The sequence below is a fragment of the Rutilus rutilus genome (genome assembly GCF_951802725.1).
Source record: "Rutilus rutilus genome assembly, chromosome: 22".
NCBI classification, from domain to species: Eukaryota; Metazoa; Chordata; class Actinopteri; order Cypriniformes; family Leuciscidae; genus Rutilus; species Rutilus rutilus.
The window spans coordinates 4,483,052-4,505,273 of NC_140227.1; the positions used below are offsets into that span (position 1 = coordinate 4,483,052).

The window sequence follows — 22,222 nt, forward strand, 5'->3', positions numbered from 1 at the left end:
GCTTTCCGTACGTTATGACGTAGTTATCCGCACGCATTTATCCGACCTGCACAGAACAGAACATGAAAGTTGAATTATCTGGAATAGTTAAATGAAAATGGGTCAAAATTATGTGGAAATATTCAGCGTAATCCGGGACACAGCTGGTTTGTCCTTCTTGTAAATGATATGTAATGCGCATGCGTGTTAATCCACATTTTGAATTTGACGCGTTGAAGAGTGTGATTTAATCCCATACATTTCTTAACCGAAAGAATTTTCGACTTTTTAAAGGTAAGATTCATTCAAATAAATGTGTTGGATGCCTTTTAAAATAGTTGTTATATGAATTCCCACACTGTCACACAATAAAGAGACCCTTTAAATTGTTGGAAAATTCCTAATTAGAACTGTCATTAGTAACGACCGCCTCGGCGTTTATTTATTTATTTATTTAAAAGATAATTTAAGTCTTTTTTAAATTAGTTTATTAAACGAATTCTTAGTTTTTATGTGGGCTGAATTTGATATTAGATTAGCATTTGTTCAGCACTCAATTCTCACATAACTCGAACAAAATGTGTATGCTAATAAATGCATGTTTATTTGCTTGTTTTGGTCATCTACCACAGGTCAGCTGAACAGGAACTTTCAGTACAGTAGAAATACTATAGCTCATAATCACTCACTTGTGGAAATAATGATAGTTTTTCAGCACTATAATCAAACACCTTTTTGATAGCCTAAATAAACATGCACCTGGTTTCTAATTAGGGGCACATTTATTCAATTATTTCTACAGTATCTTTATAGGTATGTACATCCATAGGCCTATATTCATCATGCATTTTGACCCCTCTCTCCGTCCTCATTTCTCAGGTTAAGAGTGACGTAGTAGGACAAACAAAATGGCCACAGAATCTGATTTAGTAAATGAGATTAACCCTGTTGACTTCATTCAGCTGCTGGAGTGCTTAGAATGTAAGTGTCTTTCATAAACATTATGGGACTCATTCTCCATTTACTTTATTGACTTACAGATGACAGAATAATAATAACCCTTGTGGGGAAAAAGTATACTACAAACCATTAACATATTGATATTGATTATTTTGAGTACTGCTTTATTGCACAATGCACATTTCTTAATATTAAGTATAAAATGTGCTTTAATATCACTATTAGTAAAGATAATAAAGTACATTTAGTACCAAATTAATTGTTCCAATTTAGCAGACTTTTACGTATATCAATTTAGTATACTAAAAGAACAATTGCAGGATATTTATATTATGAATAAATATATAAATCTATTTGTAGTATACTTAGCATAAAATAAATGTTTTTCAAATTAGTTTTGGTGTATTTATTTTTCACTAGGGAAGATAAATCATGGAACAGAATATTATAAATTAAATGTCTGAGAAAAGGTTTTCATTTTTACAATTTACAAATCTTTTTGTTGTTTTGTTTTAAATTTCCTAGATAGCAGGATAAAGGCAAAAGATGCGATGAAGGATTTTCATGCCGGTGGAAAGCTGGTCCGTCACAGGTTTGGAGATGTAAGCTGAACACTTTCTACTGGCTCCTACAGTAGTTTATTTCTACATAAATGATGGAATCATCTCGGTTTCAAAAATGATATGTGAAATGTAAAGGTGACTTTTTGATGTTTTAGTTACATTTATAATAGGGCTGCACAATATTGGGGAAAAATTTGTGTTTCACATTCTTTTTGTGACAAGAAAACATCCCTACAACTTCTGAAAGTGAACAGCAGTGTTTTACTGTAGCATAAGAAGTGTTATTTTAACATCAGTGTGGTTTAGGTTTCAGCTAGGCCTACATTAGGTTTATTTAACAAAAGAAACTGAACAATCAAACGTAAAAATAAACACTGCTTAGTTCTCACTGTATGAATTAAATATATACTGATTCTTATTAAAGCTACAAAAGTTATTCAGCCAAGAGCAGTGAGTGATTTTCTCTTTGTCCTTTGTTCATGACCCCAGATATTGCAAGCTCTTGCGATATGCATATTGCGATATATATGCATTTGCGATATTTCGATATATTGTGCAGCCCTAATTTATAACTTAGAAACTGTCTTCATGGGATAGTTCAGCCAAAAATAATCACAAAAATGTAATACAAATAAAACTATGTCATCATTAAAGGGTTAGTTCACCCAAAAATGTAAATTCTGTCATTAATTACTGTCGTTCCAAACCCGTAAGACTTTCGTTCATCTTCAGAACACAAATGAAGATCTTTTTGATAAAATCGGAGAGATTTCTGTCCTTCCATTGACAGCTACGCAACTACCACTTTGACACTTCAAAAAGTTCATAAAGAGATCGTAAAACTAATCCATTATGAATTGAGCAGTTTAGTCCAAAATTTCTGAAGAGACACAATCACTTTATATGATGAACAGGTATATGATCAAAGTGTTAGGTTATGGCTTATGGGTTAGTAGAACTAACCGTTACTAAACTGAGCGTAAACTTGTGGTGTTATGGACTTAACGTAATCTACTAGAATCAATAATTTCACAGTAAGTCAGAATGAATCCAAATGTAACAATTTATTATTAGTCAGGTAAATGTATCAATTACATAATCAATTCAAAGATAATCAATACAATAACATCAAATATTCAGAGATGAAGAATAAAAGATGTGTCTGAACAACACTTATGGGCGTTATGGGCTGATCTCTGAAGACATTTCTTTATATACTCAGACCAAGACAAAACATTCCCCAATGTGAGGAATGAACTTACAATAGGAATTTGCATTGACTAGAGTTCTAGACACAGGGAGTTGTACCATTGTACCAGTCGCACTGAGACATTTTAAATGAGACCAAACATGACTGTTGATTCACTTATATTGACATAGAACATTATAATTTTTATATAATCTTTCTAAGTGAAGAGAAGAACGTGTAAAGGGAATGAAGTGGGGGGAAGAAGTATGGGGTTAGAATTGTTGCATTATTCCAAATAAATAGATTGAGATTCACAAAAAATGATCAAATTCACAAAAATTTGTATTAAGATCCACAAATAAATGTAAAGAGTCTCACAAAAATGTATAAAACTCACAAATAAATAGAATGAGATTTGCAAAAATATATATATATATTTACAAATGTGTTTTATGTCACAAACACAACTCTGCCTGGCATTTATTTGTGAACCGCTTTCTGTGCATTTGTAAATCGCTGCACACATTTGTGAATCTCTTCTTGTGCATTTGTAAATCCCCCCACGCATCTGTGGATTTTGAAACACTTCTAGCGTCGACGTGCAGAAAAATCCACAAATAAGTGGACTCCGCCCACCGTTTACTCAAGCCAATCAGATAACGGCCTTTTTTTTAATCACATTCTCTCTGCGTTTTCCCCACTGAAGCACATAGATGCAACAGGATTTTCTCTATTCCTCAAGAATTATCTTGAGGTTGATGATTTTCCAGCTGATCTCTGTCAGCGTCTCTACTGGTATTTCCAAAGATCTGAGCGGTCTGGTCCTGACACGAGTCCTCACAGCAAAGATGGTGAGCTGCTGATTCATTGTTCAGGAGTCATTTTACAGAACTTCAGTAAACGTTTCAAAACACACTTGTCTGTTGTCTTTCCAACCTGTTCGCATACAAACCATGTGAGAGATCAAACACATTGTTTGTATTTATGTGTTAAAGGAACACACCGACTTTTTGGGACTTTAGCTTATTCACCGTATCCCCCAGAGTTAGATAAGTCCATACATACCCTTCTCATCTCCGTGCGTGCCGTAACTCTGTCTGACGCACCCACCGCTAGCCTAGCTTAGCACAATGACTGGAGGTAAATGGCTCCAGCTAGCATACTGCTCCCAATAAGTGACAAAGTAACGCCAACATTTTCCTATTTACATGTTGTGATTTGTATAGTCACAGCGTGTACAGATAACAAGGTCACATGAGACACAGCCATCTTCTAACCGTAGACATACTGGGAACTATATTCTCAGAAGGCGAAGCACTGCTACTTGAGCGGAGTGATTTACTCCAACTCTGAGCGAACTCTCTGCTCCTCACCACGGGGCTTCTCAGGCGCTGCGAGCAAATCACTCCGCAGAAGTGAACACCCCGACTTTTTGAGACTTTAGCTTGTTCACCTTATCTCCCAGAGTTAGATAAGTCCATACATACCCTTTTCATCACAGTCACTCCGCCCAAGTAGCAGTGCTTCGCCTTCTGAGAATATAGTTCCCAGTATGTCTACGGTTAGAAGATGGCTGTGTCTCATGTGACCTTTTTATTTGTACACGCTGTACAAAACACAACATGTAAATAGGAAAATGTTGGCGTTATTTTGTCACTTATTGGGAGCAGTATGCTAGCTGGAGCCATTTACCTCCAGTCTTTGTGCTAAGCTAGGCTAGCGGTGGTTGCGTCAGACAGAGTTACAGCACGCACAGAGATGAGAAGGGTATGTATAGACTTATCTAACTCTGGGGGATACGGTGAATAAGCTCAAGTCCCCCAAAAAGTCGCCGTGTTCCTTTAAATGCACAAGATTTAATGAAAGTCTATAGAGGTTTAATGATAGTATTAATCTAAACTACCATATAAAATAAAGAATAGAATGTATAAAGACATTCCGCATTATGCCTGATTTAGGCCTACATTATTGCACATTTTATGAGTGAATGCAATCACTGACAGTGCTATTTTAAATAGTAAAAAGTGCAAAAACAATATTACAACATAGGAAATATTATAATTGTTAAACAATAGTTAAAAACAATAGTATTTTCCATTTAAAATGTACAATATATAATCAGTGCAAGCATCTGTCACAAACACAATTCTGTATTTTCAGCGAAGCAGAATTGCCTTGTGCATTAGAGTCCAGGACTGCGATTAATTTCAGTATTTATGGACAAAAATATTTACAGTTATTGTACTGTTACTGTCACCAACATTAAACTGCACAAGTACATAATGACTTTGTGGGTTTTCACTGCAAAACAACACACAAATGCCACAAATATCAACAGTTTTTTAAAAAGCTGCAGGAATATAGTCATTTTTGAGCTGTTAATAATCAGAAATCCTGTGAAAAATCCTGTAAAATCGTGGTGGGACTGTTAAAGGCTGTATAATAAAATGTAACTAACCACACACTAATGTATTAACTTTAACTGTTAGTATTAAAATGCACTTACTTCAGCATTACATTGATATTCAGTATTATTTGTTCTGCTCTTTCAGGTGGTGTCTCTCTTAAAGCTGTATTGTGTTACTTTTCCATATTGGAGGATGGAAATCCACGAGACAAACTAGAGTGTAAGACATTCATTGAATTTATAGTGATCTCTAGCAGATAATATCACTAATACTATGTACTAATACCATATAAAGTGCGAAATTGGTTTAATAATTGTTTTAATATTTTAAATTATGATTTAAACTTGCCATTTGTTTTTAAGTGTAATTAAAGGCAGTGTATATGCAAAGTACTTATCAATTATATGATACTTATTTGGCAGACACCTTCAAATTGTATGATAAAGATGACAATGGACTTCTTGATAGCAAGGTAACAACGGGAGTACATGAGATTTTGATATTTCCTTCATTTAATGCTACCCTCTTGTCTTGAGTGTGATGTATTTCCTGTTTTAGCGTACTTAGGATAAAATTAGCCTGTTAACATGTCCAGTGATGTCCTCTTAAAATAAATGATAATGTTTATTTAATTCTTGTTTTCTGTGTGTTTTTGTTGAATAGGAAGTTGACAAAATTGTTACACAGATGATGCAAGCTGCCGAATACCTCGGATGGGATGTGACAGAACTAAAGCCAGTGAGTTCATATATACAAATAACTCCTTCAGAAGGTATAATTGGAGAAACCACATTTGCTTTTTCCAAGTTAGTATGGAAGCTTGTTGCTGCCACAGGATAAAAAAAAACATTAAAAAGGTAACAATTCAGACTTTTTTCTTGCAACGGTGAGTTTATATCTCACAAATCTGAGAAATATTGAGATATAAAGAGATATGAACTCGCAATTCTGACTATTTCTCACAATTCCACGTTTATTACTCGCAATTCAGATTTTTTTTCTCCGAATTGTGAGGTATAAACTCACAATTGCAAGAAAAAAGTTAGATTAAAAGTCGGAAACGAGCTTCCATAAGTTAGTGACAGAAGTGGCCTGGCAAATATTTTTTCAACAGGCACAGATTTTCTGCTTTTAAAGGGCCACTGAAGTAGGGGTGTTCGATTCAGTCGACTCCGACTTCCGACTCCATTTACTTACACAAATAATACAAGATGGCAGTCGTTACACACTCAATTCGTTTCTTTTTTCCCCGACACAAAGCCTTAAAATCCCCTTACTAACACAACACACTTTTAGCGTGACTGTCCAATTTAGTGATGACTTGATGCAACGTTGCTACCTAGCTGTTGCTGATACCTAATTTTTACAGCAGGAGAAGTCACGAAAAACAGCAGAGGTCAAATATATTGACAGAATAAAATCTTTAATTCATCTTATTATATTGATCAGGTGATGGCGCTAAACGCACATTGGGGTTGGTCTGTAGTTCCTCTTCTGAGCCGCTGTTTGCACACATTAAATTGAGGATGAAAGAAAGTGAGTTTTTGTAGTACTTCTTCAAAATGAAAGTCCGTACTCGTTCAGGTCAAAGGTGAGGCTGAGTGAGGTTAGTAGCCCTACAGATAAGCCTCATCATTTCCTAGCCAGGCTTATAACCATAGATGGGTAGGTTTGCTTTTTCCAAGCCTAGAACTAATACATGGCAGTATATTTTAGGCTAATGAAAATACAAGTACATTGTTCCTTTTTTCTAGGTACTTCAAGACATGCTGAAAGCCATGGACGTGGACAGCAGTGGCACTGTAACCCTTCGAGAGTGGATACAAGGGGGCTTGAACAACATTCCTCTACTGGTTCTGCTTGGATTAAAGGTAAACAGCCTTTGTCAGAATGTATATGTAATCATTCAATGAGATCAGGAATGTCATATGGTGTGGAATTGATTACATTAGATGCTTTTAACACTATCTACAGGTAGCTGAAAAGGACGGCCAGCATGTCTGGCGACTGAAGAACTTCAACAGGCCCACATATTGCTTTGTCTGTCAGAAGATGATGTTGGGTCTGCGAAAACAGGGCTTGTCTTGCAATTGTGAGTTTATCAATGATAACCTTTTTTAATTCATGGGCAAGCTTTATACCTATTCTTGTCTCTTTAAACACACATTTAGGGCCAGATTTACTAAACAGGGCAAATTAGCGTGAGAGCGCAATCCCATAAAAACTCTGATCTACTGATGACGCACAGATGAAAGAACACAGACGTAGCCGGATCATTTCCATAATGAGCAACCCAATCTACCAAGAGCAGTGCACATTAGTGTCTGGTTTAAAACATGCTTTTTTAGACAGTAAATAATGGTCAATAGTCAATTGACGAGCGCAAACCTTAGTAAATCACCTTACATGATTAATTCAAATACTTTCCTGCTATAAATTTTGCATCTGAAAGTGAAACTCCTATAAATGCATATGCGATAAGGTCAGCCACAACAATAACCCTGTCCTCGCATTTTCAGTGCTAAATTTTCACTGCGTGTCTTTAGTAAATCCTGACAGTAGTTTTTTTAACAGCAAAAGAGGGTTTGTGTTGACGCAAGCTGTTAGTAAATCCGGCCCTTAGTATTCAGTGGATAGATGCTCGAATACCCTTGTGAAAAAGAAGTGTGCTTAACTGTATTGAATGTAGTGTATGTCAGATTTAGTATGTAGTATATTTAAAAAAACTGTACTTGCAGATAATATAATATTAATAAAATAAAAGGCCACTTAAGTGTATTGAAAGAGAATTGAACTTTTATGACACTTTAAAAAGTGCGCTTTGTAATAATGTCCAATTTTTTTAAGTACATTTTAAATCATGTTTTAATATTTTGTCGATTTTTTTAAACACTAGTGTGTTATTCAGTATTACATTTTAAATTTACATATTTTAAATGTACTATACTGCAACTTCATTAAAAATGTGTAAATAAAAAAAAACGTACATAGATGACATTCAAGTTCAATAATGACATTCATGTATATTGTAGTTAACCACAAATGCTTGTCAGTAAATTCAGCAGCACATTTTATTTTCTTAATTTCCATATCTCAAAGACAATAGAAGTCATTACGAAATCACATGTAATTATGTCCTACTTTACTAAGTTGGTCAAAAAACACTAATTTAAAATGTAAGCCAACAATTTAAACTAAACTACGTTTTTACATAATTCCAAATAACATGCAATTAAATGTCCATTACATTCAGTTCACGTTCAAGTATATTATGTCTTTAATAAGGACTCCTAAAGTGTACTTCTTTTTCATAACACTGAATATGTACAGCCTTAAACATTCAGAATTTCTTGCGTCTTTGTAAATGCCCTTTCCTGTGGGTATTTTGTAATATAATGACATTGTCAGTGTTTCCCCTCTTCTTTTATTGATTTCTAGTTTGCAAGTACACCGTCCACAGCAGCTGCGCCAACAAAAACCACACACCATGCGTCAGGACCTTTGTCAGGTCCAAAACAGAGATAGGGGTGAGAGATGATTCATTTACCTTTGATTTACCATTACATTGTGTTCTGCTTTAAGTAACATTAACTTGCTATTAATTATGTGTTAAATTGATTCACAAAAGGCATTAATGCTTGGCCTGCGAATTACTGTTTTCCCCCCTTTGCCAGTGTTCAGTTCATGACTGGATCAGTGCTGACTGTGAGTCCAACAAATGTGAGATTTGCCACAAAAAGATCAAGATACTCACAGGAAAGAGCTGTGCATGGTGTCACCGCATGGTGAGTGCTGATTTCTTTATCCACATACATTTATATTTTACATTTATTCATTTAGCTGACGCTTTTATCCAAAGCGACTTACAATTGCTATATATGTCAGAGGTCGCACGCCTCTGGAGCAACTAGGGGTTAAGTGTCTTGCTCAGGGACACATTGGTGTCTCACAGTGGATTCGAACCCCGGTCTCGCCACACCACCACATACCACATGCTGTGACAAGTCCCAGTTAGTCTAGCACAGTACAATAATTATTATTATTAATAATAATATATACAATAATACGAACATGTCACAATATTCCAATTGATACGCAGAATAAAGGGGCGGGGCCTGGTTGAGTTAGTTAGTATTGTGTTGAAACTGACGGTTATGTTAAGGGGCGGAACATTTCCCAAACACACTTGCTTGACCAATCACAACACACTGCTCCAGCCGACCAATCAGAGCACAGTGTGCTTTTCAGAAGGAGGGGCTTCTAGAGACAGGAACTAAACAGAGCGTTACTGACAGACTGGGAAGAGAGGAGCTGCAACAATGGAGAATATGGGGGAAATAGTCAACATTCAAGCATGAAAACCTGTTCTAGTAGAGCACAAAACAACATCAAGACTTTGAAAAAGGGCATAATATGATATAGTTTAGTAATAATATAATTATATAATATAATATAGTTTTATTTAGACAGATCTGTTCCTGTATATGCTAATGTTTTCTGTCTTTGCTGCTGCTGATGAACGTAGCGCCACAGTGACTGTGTTCCTCTGGGCTCGTCTCACTGTGACTGTGAGCGATTACAGCATCACATCCTTCCACCGTGGGCCATATGTGCTGTAAGCAAGAGCTAGAACTATATAAAACCATTATTTAGTGTTGTTGCTATATAAGGCACTTTGGCTAGATTTATAATAGCATTTTATATACAATAAGTATAACTTTTATTTGTCTCATTATCAATTATAGATGGATCAAGCTGACTCTATTTCGGGGAGCAGTCTGGGAGAAAACTACCTGGTAAACATAAACTCAGATGGACACTTTTTGCAGGCAAGCAGTTCTACATTTAAACCAATCTTGACTCCAAATATTGTAATTAAATGTTTTTGCGATACAGAATGTTTGATTAAATGTATGTATGTGCTTTCTCTATAACTCTACTTATATCTTTATGAAGATATTTCCTGTGAAGGACACACACCCTCTCTTGGTGTTTGTAAACCCAAAGAGTGGCGGAAAACAAGGAAAGAGGTTATATTCTGTTATTAATATTAAATATTATGCTTCTATTATGCTTTATTGGATTTTCAGATTTGCATAATGCCAGTCTATGTTCTTCATTGGCTGCCGTGAACAACGTCCACTTTGACCCTCAAACACTGTAGTTGTATGTGAGACTGGAAGAGTTTGGTTCGTGTTGTTCATGTGGAGAAGACGCTGTTTTCTGCTGACAGAGCAAATCCACTTTGATGAGATTGATACGGTAAAACCGACGCCATCGTTACTGTTCGTATCACTGAGTATCAAGAGCTGAGGAAGATCCGGAGCTGAAATTCAGATATGATAATGAGCTAATAACACGGTCGACCAATCACAGCAGACTGGGTCATCTGACCAATCAGAGCAGAGCAGCTCTCAGAAAGGCGGGGTTTAGAGAGACTGAATGCTTGATCAAACCGTTTCAGACACTGAGAGAAAAGAGCTGATGCTGCAGTGAATATTATGAGGAAATTAAAGAGTTTTTTTACCTGATGCATGTAAACATTGTAGGAGACTCTAGCATAGCATTGTAATATGACATTTTGAAGAAATATTTGTTAAAACAATTAATGCTAGCTAGTCTGGCTATCACCAGACCAAGCTCAATCTTTTAAGACTGAACATTAGTCTGGAGAGTCTGCTCTGTATTTTCTACTGCACAAGAGGCGTGATCAACAGGCATTGTTCAAATGACTCTGTACGCAATTGGATAGTCCTTCAACCAATCAGATCAATGATCCGGGTGACGTACTTTGCAGAGCGACACGAAAACAACGTGTCAACAAACGTGTTGGTTTGTAGCATAGGTGGTTTGCAGTCACGTGATTGTGATGATGCGCGAAATTCAGATGGAGGGCAGGAAGTGAAGAGCGGAATGGACGAGATGGAGGAAAGTCCGAACTGTACTACTTTAGACGCTATTACAAGCGAAAAATATAACAAAAAATGTAAACATATGTTGGACGTGATACTTACGTTATGAAGAGGAGTGATTTTTCAATTGAATTGAAAGATTTGCCTGTAACGTTACATTTGTCTTCAGTTACAGGGGTAACTTACAAACTCAAAGAAAAGAATAAACAATTACTTTAACTTTACAAAGTTCAGAAACTGGTACGTTACACAAACATCCACATAAATTGTATTAATTCACCTTTGACTAAGTGATCACTGCACACACGGGCGTTTTATGATTCGGCTCCTCCCGACCGCAGACGTAGGTTTGCAAGTCATTTTTTTCCGGCGGTTTTCGGTCAATTTCTTGCATTTTTCCCCCTTGTGAACAACAACTTTTGGTACACGATAAAACTCCTCGTGGTTTAATCGATTTGAGCAACCATAAACGACGCAAAACATCGGCATTTTGAGTTTGTTATAGTGCTTCCTAAATGTAATAAATCACTTCCTGCCCTCCATCTGCATTTCGCGCCATGGCAACGCAGTGACGTGACGTCATATGCAAACAAGCTCTTGAGCGATTTTTGCAGATTGTGCAAAAAAAACCCAGTGAAAGTGAGTGCTATTTACACCCACTCGAGCGATTTGTTTGCTAAACTAAAAGAAGCCATTGAGCATCGTCGAGAGGTTAAAAGGAATTGGATTGACGGTCGTGCGAGAGCCAATAGCGCACCAGGTGTATAAGCCAGTTTGTGATTGGTCCCCGCAGATTTGTAACCGAAGCAGGATAGAAAAATGTACAAGTTTCCAGCCTGAGCTGCAGGGCGAAATCAAATCGGTTTACCCAGTCTAACTGCTGGCTGTTTTGTCTCCTAAAATGGTTGAGACCAAAACACTTTTTTTTACACTTACCTAATAAGCACATTTAAAATGACTTGCTTGATGACATTATCTGGTTTGTTGCAGGGTGTTGAGAAAGTTTCAGTACCTCCTGAACCCACGACAGGTTTACAGTCTTGACAATGGAGGACCAAATCCAGGGTACGTTTTTATAAATAGAGCAGACTAACACACCTTTACAAAGCAGCATGAAACAAACTCATGTGTGCGTGTATTCGTTTCAGGCTCCAGCTCTTTCAAAATCTTCATAAATACAGAGTCCTGGTCTGTGGAGGAGACGGCACTGTCGGCTGGATTTTAGATGCTATTGGTGAGAAACATAAACTCATGCACAAATCCAAAGATTTGTCATAGTATGCACACAATTTTAGTTAATCATGTAGTATTTTGTTACCCATTTGTTTACCCAGTTGTTTTTATTGTAATTTATTAAGAATATAATGTCATTCTCCAGCCATTGAATTTAAGAAAACATGTGAAGACATATTGCAATCAAAATTACACTCATAAAATGAATACTCAAAAGTATTGTCATAGACCTGTTTTTTCCCCCTCCTCAGATAAAGCTGATATGGTGATTCGTCCTCCAGTTGCAGTCCTTCCTCTAGGAACTGGGAATGATCTGGCTCGATGTCTGCACTGGGGAGGAGGTGGGTCTCCATGACTACTGCATCATTCAGGGATATTTACACTTACATAGAGGGATATTTACAATTACATTCATTTACACCCACAATGTAATACCAAGGCAGTTTAATGTTACTGTGAGCAAGTTGCTCATTCATCATAGGTGCTGCAACCTTTCATGCAATTGACTTGAGTTCTTACTACTAATGATAACATTTTTACATTAAATAGTTTTAGTAAGTGCGATGTGCATACAAATATATGTAAAAAACAGTCAAACCAAACAACATAACAAGAAACACTCCACTATATACAAACTACAGACAAAGAGAGCCTCAGTCAACAGCATCCCAGCTCACAATCACGTGCTCTACGAATGTTTTGTTAACGTTCCCATTAAGTTATAAAAATGTTGTTTCTGAATGTTCTCGGATTATTTAAAACTCCCATTTATTAAAATGTTTTAAAAACACCTTTTCTTGGTTATCTGAACATTGAGGGAACATTCCATTTTATAATTTTGCAAACATTATGGAAACATTTAAAAGTAACCCATGTTCTCAGAACTTTGACTAACATTCTTGAAAGGTTCTCTCAAAGTAACATTAATAGAATGTTCGTTTAAATGTATGAGGCCGGTTGTATAAACTGCTAACTAAGGCTAGTCTTACAAGTTAGCCATCAAAAAAAACTGGTAACACTTTACTTGAAGGGGTGTGCATAAGACTGACATGACACCTTCATAATCATGACATGGCAGATGTCATAAATATGAAGGAGGTCTTATGCATGTTTATGGCAAATGTCATTAAGTGTCATTCGCTCAATTATGACATTTTTAATGCAAATATGACATTGTTTGAGATGTCTTTGTTATGACAACTTGACATAAACCAATACATCATAACCTGTCAGTGTCTTTGTCATGACAACTTGACATTACCAAGACAACATAAATTGTCATAAATATGTCATAAACATGACATAGCAGATTAATTATCAAACTTAAGAAACCACTTAGCTTTATGGGTTAACATTTCATTAAACTGTCATGTGGTTGGTTTTGACATTGGCTGTCATGAGGCCATTATAACTGTGTCATGAATGTTTTTCTTGACCTCAACTACAGTGGTACAAATTTGATTTGTCATTAAAATGTTATAATGGCTTCATGACAGCCAATGTCAAAACCAACCACATGACAGTTTAATGAAATGTTAACCCATAAAGCTAAGTGGTTTCTTAAGTTTGATAATTAATCTGCTATGTCATGTTTATGACATATTTATGACAGGTTGTGTTGTCTTAGTAATGTCAAGTTGCCATAACAAAGAAATCTCACACAATGTCATATTTGCATTAAAAATGTCATAATTGAGCGAATGACACTTAATGACAGTTGTCATAAACATGCATAAAACCTCCTTCATATTCATGACATGTGTCATGATTATGACAGTGTCATGTCAGTCTTATGCACACCCCTTCAAGTAAAGTGTTACCAAAAAACTTTTTTAAGTCAGTTACATAAAAATGTAGATTGGTTTAATTTGATTGATTGCCCCTAACTAACTGCTGGTTGGTCAGACTAGTTCTTAAGACACAGTCTTTATGTAATGGTGTAATGTTTCTGCACCTGGCTCCTGGTCTTTGAATAACGAGAGGGGGAACCTTATTCATACATTGTTTATGGAACTTTTTTTTCTGAAAAGTTCATTTTTTTACAGGGAAGGTGCTCATTGATAAACAGAAACGTCTTGTTTAGGCAGACCTAGACAACCTAGACTTAAAAGAATACCACAAGATCCAAAATGTATCACTTAAAATACAATACAATCAAGGAGAAACAAAAAACCTCAGAACATTGTTTCAGAACATTCAATAGAAACGTTCCAATAATGTTTGCAGAATGACAAAGTTGAATGTTCCCTTATCGTTCAGGTAACTATGAGAAAACTTTTTAAATAATAAAAAAAACTGATCATTTTGAACATTTAAGGAAATAATGTTTTCATAACTTAATGGGAACATTTGCGAAACGTTCTTGGAATATATTTTTGTTAGCTTAGAACAAGTATAACATTTAAATAAACAGATAAGAACAATGCCAAGAACAAATCCAAGAACAATGTATAAATAATGTTTTTTTGCTTATATTTTGAGAACATTGAGTGCAAGGGTGAAGATAAAATGCTCATACAAGCGGTCACTGAGGTTGGCACAAATGAGTTTTTGAAACGGTTCGGCTTTGAATCGTCTGCCTGAAGGTAGAAGTCTGTATTCATAATTCAAGGCATCTGTTGTTCTTTTCTGTGTTGGATTAAACAGGATATGAAGGCAGTGATCTGACAGAAATCCTTAAGCAGATTGAGGAGAGCACATTAGTGCTGATGGATCGCTGGAGTTTGCGAGTCATTCAAGCTGATGTGGCAGATGAGGGCGACCCAGTGCCCAATGACATCATCAACAACTATTTCTCTATCGGTGTGGTGAGCGCCAAGAATCTGGACTAGGGGTGTAACAATATATCGTGTCACAATATATCGTAATACAAAAATGCAACAATATGTATCGTGGATAGTGACAATCTGTATTGTGTATAGTTCACCCAAAAAGAAAAAAAATCAAGTTTTCAGTTTTAGTGTCAGTACTACATTAAACTACTATATATATATGTATATATATATATATATGTGTGTGTGTGTAATAATGCAATGGGGGGATATTTGTGGTTCCTGATAACGCCAAATTTAAATATATCTAGTCAGTGACAGAGTGCATGAATATTCATCTAAAATAATTCTGTATTTTCAGCTTCAGAATCCCTTCAGAAGGGTATTTTTATTCTGGCGTCTATTATCCTGTGCATTGGGTTTCCAGCACCAAGTCCAAGACTATTCATTTACACCCACAATGTAATACCAAATTTAGCATTTTAATCAACAGTACATTTTTTGTTAACCTTTTATCATATCTCATGGAGTATCGCAATAATATCGTATCGTGAGTTAAGTATCGCGATATATATCGAATCGTGACATGAGGGTATCATCACACCCCTAGTCTGGACTGAACGTTTTATTTTCCTCTTGACAAATGGTGCAGCTAAGAAGCTCTTAGAATGATGCATCTGTATTTCTGTAATTGGCAGATATATTGTATTTGTGTCAGTAATTTTCCAGTGTGATGTTGTTCCCTCAACAGGACGCATCTATAGCTCACCAGTTTCATGTGATGAGAGAGAAGGATCCACAGAAGTTCAACAGCAGGTCAGAATCTTGTGCTGTGTTTTTAACTAGATAATTTGTGCATTTATTACTTAGTTCAGTTCTACATTTTTCTATGTTATGCCCTGAAAGAGCCAGAAATAAGCTGTGGTATTTTCAACTCGCAACATCTGAGACTGTTTCAGCTTCCTGCAGGAACCTCAAGGAATGTCTCAGCATTGAGGTAAATGTTGTTGAAAATCCTTTAGCTAATTTAGTGTTCCGGGTCAAAAATGACCCGTCTTTTAAATTGCTTGTAAATCTGTCATTATGCCATTTTATCACCAAATACTGGATTCAATCTTTTTATAATAATAATAAAAATAATAATATGTTTATTTTTTATAGCGCCTTTCAAGAACCCAAGGTCGCTTCACAAAATAATACAAACAGTTGACAAACAAAGAGAAAAGCAATCTTCTTATTATAACAATCAGACAAGCAAAAAAGCAGATGAAGACAACCAATAACTACAAATAATTAACATGAGAAGTTACATAATCAAAGAAAACATACATTTCGATAAAGTAAGCATGTAACATAAAAAATGAAAAAGTGGAAGACATAGAAATAAAGAGGAAAACATTTATTTATTGAGCATGGCGAATAGATGAGTTTTAAGTTAGGGGTGGCACGAAGATTAGGGGGCAGCTTATTCAATAGCTTAGGGCCTACAACACTAAAAGCCCTACCACCCACAGTAGCGAGTTTATACTTGCGTACGACAAGCAAATTATTATTGCTAGATCTAAGGGTCCAGGCAGGAACATATGGTTGCACTAACTCAGCGAGATACTGAGGTGCGGGGCCATGACAGGCTTTATAAACTAAGGATAACAGTTTAAACTGGATGTGATTGACCACAGGAAGCCAGTGAAGTTGGTAAAGGATTGGAGTGATATGTGCAGATTTGTTATTATATGTAAGGGCTCGAGCAGCAGAGTTTTGCACCATTTGAAGGCGATGTATTGCTTTGGTGGGTAAGACGCTATATAAGGAGTTACAGTAGTCCAATCTGGAGGTTATAAAAGCGTGGATAACAGTTTCAGCATCTCCAAAGTTAAGAGAGGGGCGTATACGAACAATATTCCGCAAGTGGAAGAAGCTTGATTTAACAATCTGACGATGTGCGAGTCAAAACATAACGAGGAGTCGAACAAAACTCCCAGATTCCGCACAGTTTTTGAACACCATCAATATCAATAAAAGTGTCATGCTGGTGTAAACTCTGTGATTTAGAGCCAATCAACAAGATTTCAGTTTTGGCAGCATTAGCAAATGCTTTTCGCCAAAGTGACTTTACAAAAGAGGATGTGAAAAGTTGGATTTTATTACTTAAGAGTGTTTAGCTGTAAGAAGTTATCAGACATCCATGTTTTAAGTTCCTGAAGGCAAGAGATAACAGAAGCGGGTGGACAAACTGAGTTGGGTTTAACCGTGAAATAATTTTGAATATCATCAGCGTAATTATGAAAGTTGAGACCATGCCGTCTGATGATCTGCCCTTGTGGCAGCAAATAAATGAGAAATAAAAGAGGACCAAGTACAGAACCTTGAGGTACACCATGAGAAATAGTGACGGTAAGGGATCGACTTTTTGCTGTCTATCCGATAGATAAGAAGTTAACCACTGAAGAGCAGCACCAGTGATACCTATTGCAGACATTCGAGAAAGAAAGTTTAGAGTGGCACACAGTGTCAAATGCTGCACTGAGATCAACAAGAACCAGGATACTATGGGCACCAGAATCAGAAACCAGAAGGAGATCATTTAACACCTTTAAAAGTGCTGTTTCTGTGCTGTGATCCAGATTGAAGTGGTTCAAAAAGATTATTTTCCTCTAAATGTGACTGCAGGTTGTGCCACAACTACCTTCTCAAGTAACTTGGCAACGAAAGGGAGGTTTGATATTGGTCTATAATTGTTCTGAATGGTGTTGTCCAGGCCAGACTTCTTTAGAATTGGAGTGATGGCCACTACTTTCAGATCATGCGGAACGTAGACAGTGGCAAGAGATCTATTTATAATATGAGTAATAGATTGAATAAGTGAAGGCAAAAGAGTTCATAGAAGGTATGTTGGAATAGGATCAAGTGTACAGGAAGTAGAATTATATTTGATAATCAGTTTTTCAGTTTTTATCATCTTGTTTTCTTTCAATTAGCACAGTTCTGTATTTCTTTCTGGAACTGACTGATCGTAGGCCTCACTGTTCTGAGCTTATGCACCGTAGTGTTTGAGTGAAAAAAGGTTTGTTCTCAAGTTTGTTCATCTAAAAAAAACCTGAAACGCAAAAACTCAGATCAATGAGGCCTATGATCATTCAGCTCGAAAAAGAAATACAAAACTTGCTAATTGAAAGAAAACAAGTAGGTAAAAAGACTGAATCCATAATGAGAGATTTAAATGCAATTTGTTTTTATGTCTGGTCATTTTAATAAGGTTGAGAAAAAAAAGCACATAAATTATCAAACATATTTTGGGAAGTTGTTACACCATGTGTGAGCAAAGTCAGTCAGTTTTAGTCAATTGCAATAACATTAACTAGCATTTTCGGGAAAAGGAAAATCCTCTCTGGGTCAAAATGACCAGAACACAACCAGTTAAAGGACAAGTTCGGTATTTTACACTTAAAGCCTTGTTTACAGATCGTTTCTGATGAAATAGAACGGTTAAGATTAAAATTTGGACACATGCTGCTGTCCCGAGAATTTTAGGTTTATTTCGCTTTCCCCAAAACCTCTAGAATGGGTGCATAGGTGCACTCGAACATATCCTTCCTAAAACGCATTAAACTTTCGTTTACAAAGAGATGAAACTCACCGAGTGGTCAGGGGTGTTCACTGATATGCTCATACAAAAATCGCTGCAAAAGAGGCTTTCCAACAGGTGTTTTACCATTCGTTGTAAAACTGTGGATCTATTTTTCCAAACGTCTCACACCCGTAGATTCTTCCGTTGAGAGCTTGAATAATAGACACTCCAGCCCAGTTGGTGGCGATAATGCACCTTTGCCAATTGCAAGCAAACCACTGGCATTTCATTGAATACACAGAAGAAGCAGAAGAAGAAGCGGCGGAGTAATACCGTACCTCACACAGCTCTTTCAATACAAGTCAATGGAGTTGGACAAAAACTACGATAAAACCTGTTGGAAAGCATATTTTGCAGCGATTTTTGTGTGAGCATATCAGTGAACACCCCTGACCACTCGGTGAGTTTCATCTCTTTGTAAACGAAAGTTTAATGCGTTTTAGGAAGGATATGTTCGAGTGCACCTATGCACCCATTCTGTAGGTGGGGGGGAAAAGCGAAATAAACCTAAAATTCTCGGGACAGCAGCATGTGTCCAAATTTTAATCTTAACCGTTCTATTTCATCAGAAACGATCTGTAAACAGGGCTTTAAGTGTAAAATACCGAACTTGTCCTTTAATAGCAGTTCATACACTTTGATATTGGAGCTAATTGCACCTTTTAGGTTAGTAAATATTCAAACCATCAAATTATTCTGGCCTACAAGAATAGTAATTTATGAATTGTAAAAAGGTGCAACTTTAAACAAACAGTTTTCTTTTCTTTGTATAGTTGCCTCGTGCCTTATTTGTGTTCATTTTATGTATCTCGCTGTCACTGCTTCAAAATGAGTTTGATGAATCTCTGTCGCTGTAGTGTTGTGGTGTTCCTGTCGATCTGAGCAGACTCTCATTGGAGGGTGTTGCTGTCCTGAACATTCCCAGCATGCACGGCGGTTCAAACCTGTGGGGAGAAACAAAGAGTGTTGAGAAACTAAAGAAGTGGCAAGAGGTCACTGTTGATCCTGATGCTCTTGAGATGTGCTCACAGGGTAAGCAAATGTTTATTACAGTAAAAAAATCACTGTCAATTCTAAGGTTAGATGCTTACTTAAAGTAGCCCTATTATGCTATTTTAAAGATTCCTAATTTTGTTTTGGAGTCTCCTACAACATGTTTACATGCATCCAAGATCAAAAACTCTTTAATTTTCTCATAATATTCACTGCAGCATCAGCTCTTTTCTCTCAGTGTCTGAAACGGTTCGATCAAGGATTCAGTCTCTCTAAACCCCGCCTTTCTGAGAGCTGCTCTGCTCTGATTGGTCAGATGACCCAGTCTGTTGTGATTGGTCGACCGTGTCAGAAACCAAACGCTCATTATCATATCTGAATTTCAGCTCCGGATCTTCCTCAGCTCTCGATACTCAGTGATACGAACAGTAACGATGGCGTCGGTTTTACCGTATCAATCTCATCAAAGTGGATTTGCTTTGTCAGCAGAAAACAGCGTCTTCTCCACACGAACAACACGAACCAAACTCTTCCAGTCTCACATACAACTACAGTGTTTGAGGCTCAAAGTGGACGTTGTTCACGGCAGCCAATGAAGAACATAGACTGGCGCTATGCAAATCTGTTACAAACCTACGCAGATTCAGCAGGAAGTGAGACTGGAAATACTGACGACTCGTTAAAATATCTAGGTTATTTATGTTGACAGTACTGCAGGTCTGAATATTATTTCTTATCAAAATTTTTTCCGTATATTTTATACAATTTTCACAACTGTCTAACAAGACACAGAACTTACGCAACATATTTCAACATTTCAATATACAACATTCCCAAATGAAACAAAATATTCAAAAATAAAATCATCAGGAATTGATTTTGTCGAAAGTTATTTCTATAAGACTGGTTGTGAAATAAATGGACCAATGTGACTTCAGCTGAAAAGGAAAGGCGTTTCAGAGCAAGTTATTACATTTTCAAGAAAGAATAACATTTTCTTGGACATAGAAATAAACCAATGAGTTCATATTAAGATTAGGAATGTGTATTAAACATTTTGAGTTCTAGTATAATTCATGGTTGTGTTTGTCGATGATGCCCTTCTTGGCAAAATCATCAGTTTTGACATAGTCTTCCACACTAAATGCTGTTTATGCTTGTAGACATGAATGATAAACTCCTAGAGGTTGTTGGGTTGGAGAGTGTGGTGGAAATGGGTCAGATTTACACAGGCTTGAAGAGTAAAGCGCACCGTCTGGTTCAGGCTGCTCACGTCACTATCAGGTGAGGAAACCAGATCATATTTCATCAAATGTGTTTTACCATATACTGTACATTTGACCACCCATTTGAATAAGCAATTTTATTTCAATATTATTTACAACATATCTTTCCTGTAGAACGTATAAAACTCTGCCCATGCAGATTGATGGAGAGCCGTGGATGCAGCCTGCATGTACGGTAAGTGTACTCTTCGGAAGACCTACAGTATAAAAACACATTTTCATGCATTAAGGTTATTATTCTTCCTAAATAACATCAGTATTTTCTGTCTGTCTGTAGATTCACATCACACACAAAAATCAGGCTAATATGTTGATGGCTCCTTCTGCTAAAACACTGGGATGCTTCCTCAAGTAAAACGGAAGCTTGAAGATCATATCACTGAAGATAAAGATGTGAAGGAAATGTATTTTAGAGCATTATGCTATAATATTTATATAAGAATAATTTATTTTCTTGCCTTCCTTTACACTAGGCTTGTGTTCAGCTAATTATGTATTTTCTGTTAGTTAAGAATACTAAGTATGTGTAATACAGAAATAATACTAGTATCTTGCAAAATGGGATTATGATTTTAGTGATTGGTAATGCTTTACAACAAGGCTGTATTATGCAAGCAAGTATTTTTTCCATCATGCTTTTTTTGGGGCTCCAGGAACATGTTTGGGAACCACTGGTTCTAACAGCCTTCATGTATTGTTCTTTTCTAAAATGTTTGATCTTGAAACTGTGATGTCATGTTTTTAGGTGTGTTAATTACAGTATGTGTGAACATTTCCAAACTCGTGATCTCTCTATGTGATCTAAAATACATGTCTACATCAAAGTAAACATCGATGGAAACACATATTTCGGATGGATTTTAGATGTCTTGTTCACTATATATTTTTTCTTATTCATATAATTTTTTTAAGCAATGATGTACACCGAGTGAATGAGACAGAGGGAAGTTAGCAAGGGAAGGGCATAAAAAAGTTGACGACAACCCTGACCATGGCACTGCCACAGTACTTTTTTGATTTTAGACAGTCATGTTGTAATGTAGCCATTCAGTTTTGAGTCAGTTGCACAATTTCACCTCTGGATATCACGGAAATCTCAACATGAGAACATCATTGCAATTCTGTCTTGTTCTGTCCAACTCAGTTTTTTCACCCAGTCGCTTTTGGTATTTAGTCTTCAAATTCATTAAGTTATGAAGGTTCTGTTACATAATATATTTTTAAACATGCTATATTTACATTTTATTAAGGGGAAATCGGGGTTTTCACAAGTGCAGTACCATATTCTCAGTAAGTGGTC

At 36.4% G+C, this 22,222-nt stretch overlaps 1 protein-coding gene across 1 annotated transcript; it reads left to right on the forward strand.

Moving 5' to 3' along the window:
- The first annotated feature begins 52 nt into the window (after nucleotides 1-52).
- Nucleotides 53-21,696, forward strand: dgkab (diacylglycerol kinase, alpha b). The gene is made up of 24 exons (XM_084394866.1): nucleotides 53-273; nucleotides 859-960; nucleotides 1,465-1,541; nucleotides 3,398-3,542; nucleotides 5,244-5,318; nucleotides 5,522-5,571; nucleotides 5,763-5,837; nucleotides 6,854-6,970; nucleotides 7,074-7,191; nucleotides 8,538-8,626; nucleotides 8,774-8,884; nucleotides 9,625-9,714; nucleotides 9,845-9,928; nucleotides 10,056-10,129; nucleotides 12,002-12,076; nucleotides 12,160-12,245; nucleotides 12,496-12,585; nucleotides 14,891-15,051; nucleotides 15,767-15,831; nucleotides 15,922-16,012; nucleotides 19,501-19,675; nucleotides 20,800-20,920; nucleotides 21,037-21,097; nucleotides 21,200-21,696. The coding sequence occupies exons 2-24, from the start codon at nucleotides 888-890 to the stop codon at nucleotides 21,275-21,277; spliced, it is 2,181 nt and encodes a 726-aa protein (XP_084250992.1). The 5' UTR covers nucleotides 53-273; nucleotides 859-887; the 3' UTR covers nucleotides 21,278-21,696.
- Nucleotides 21,697-22,222: the final 526 nt, after the last annotated feature.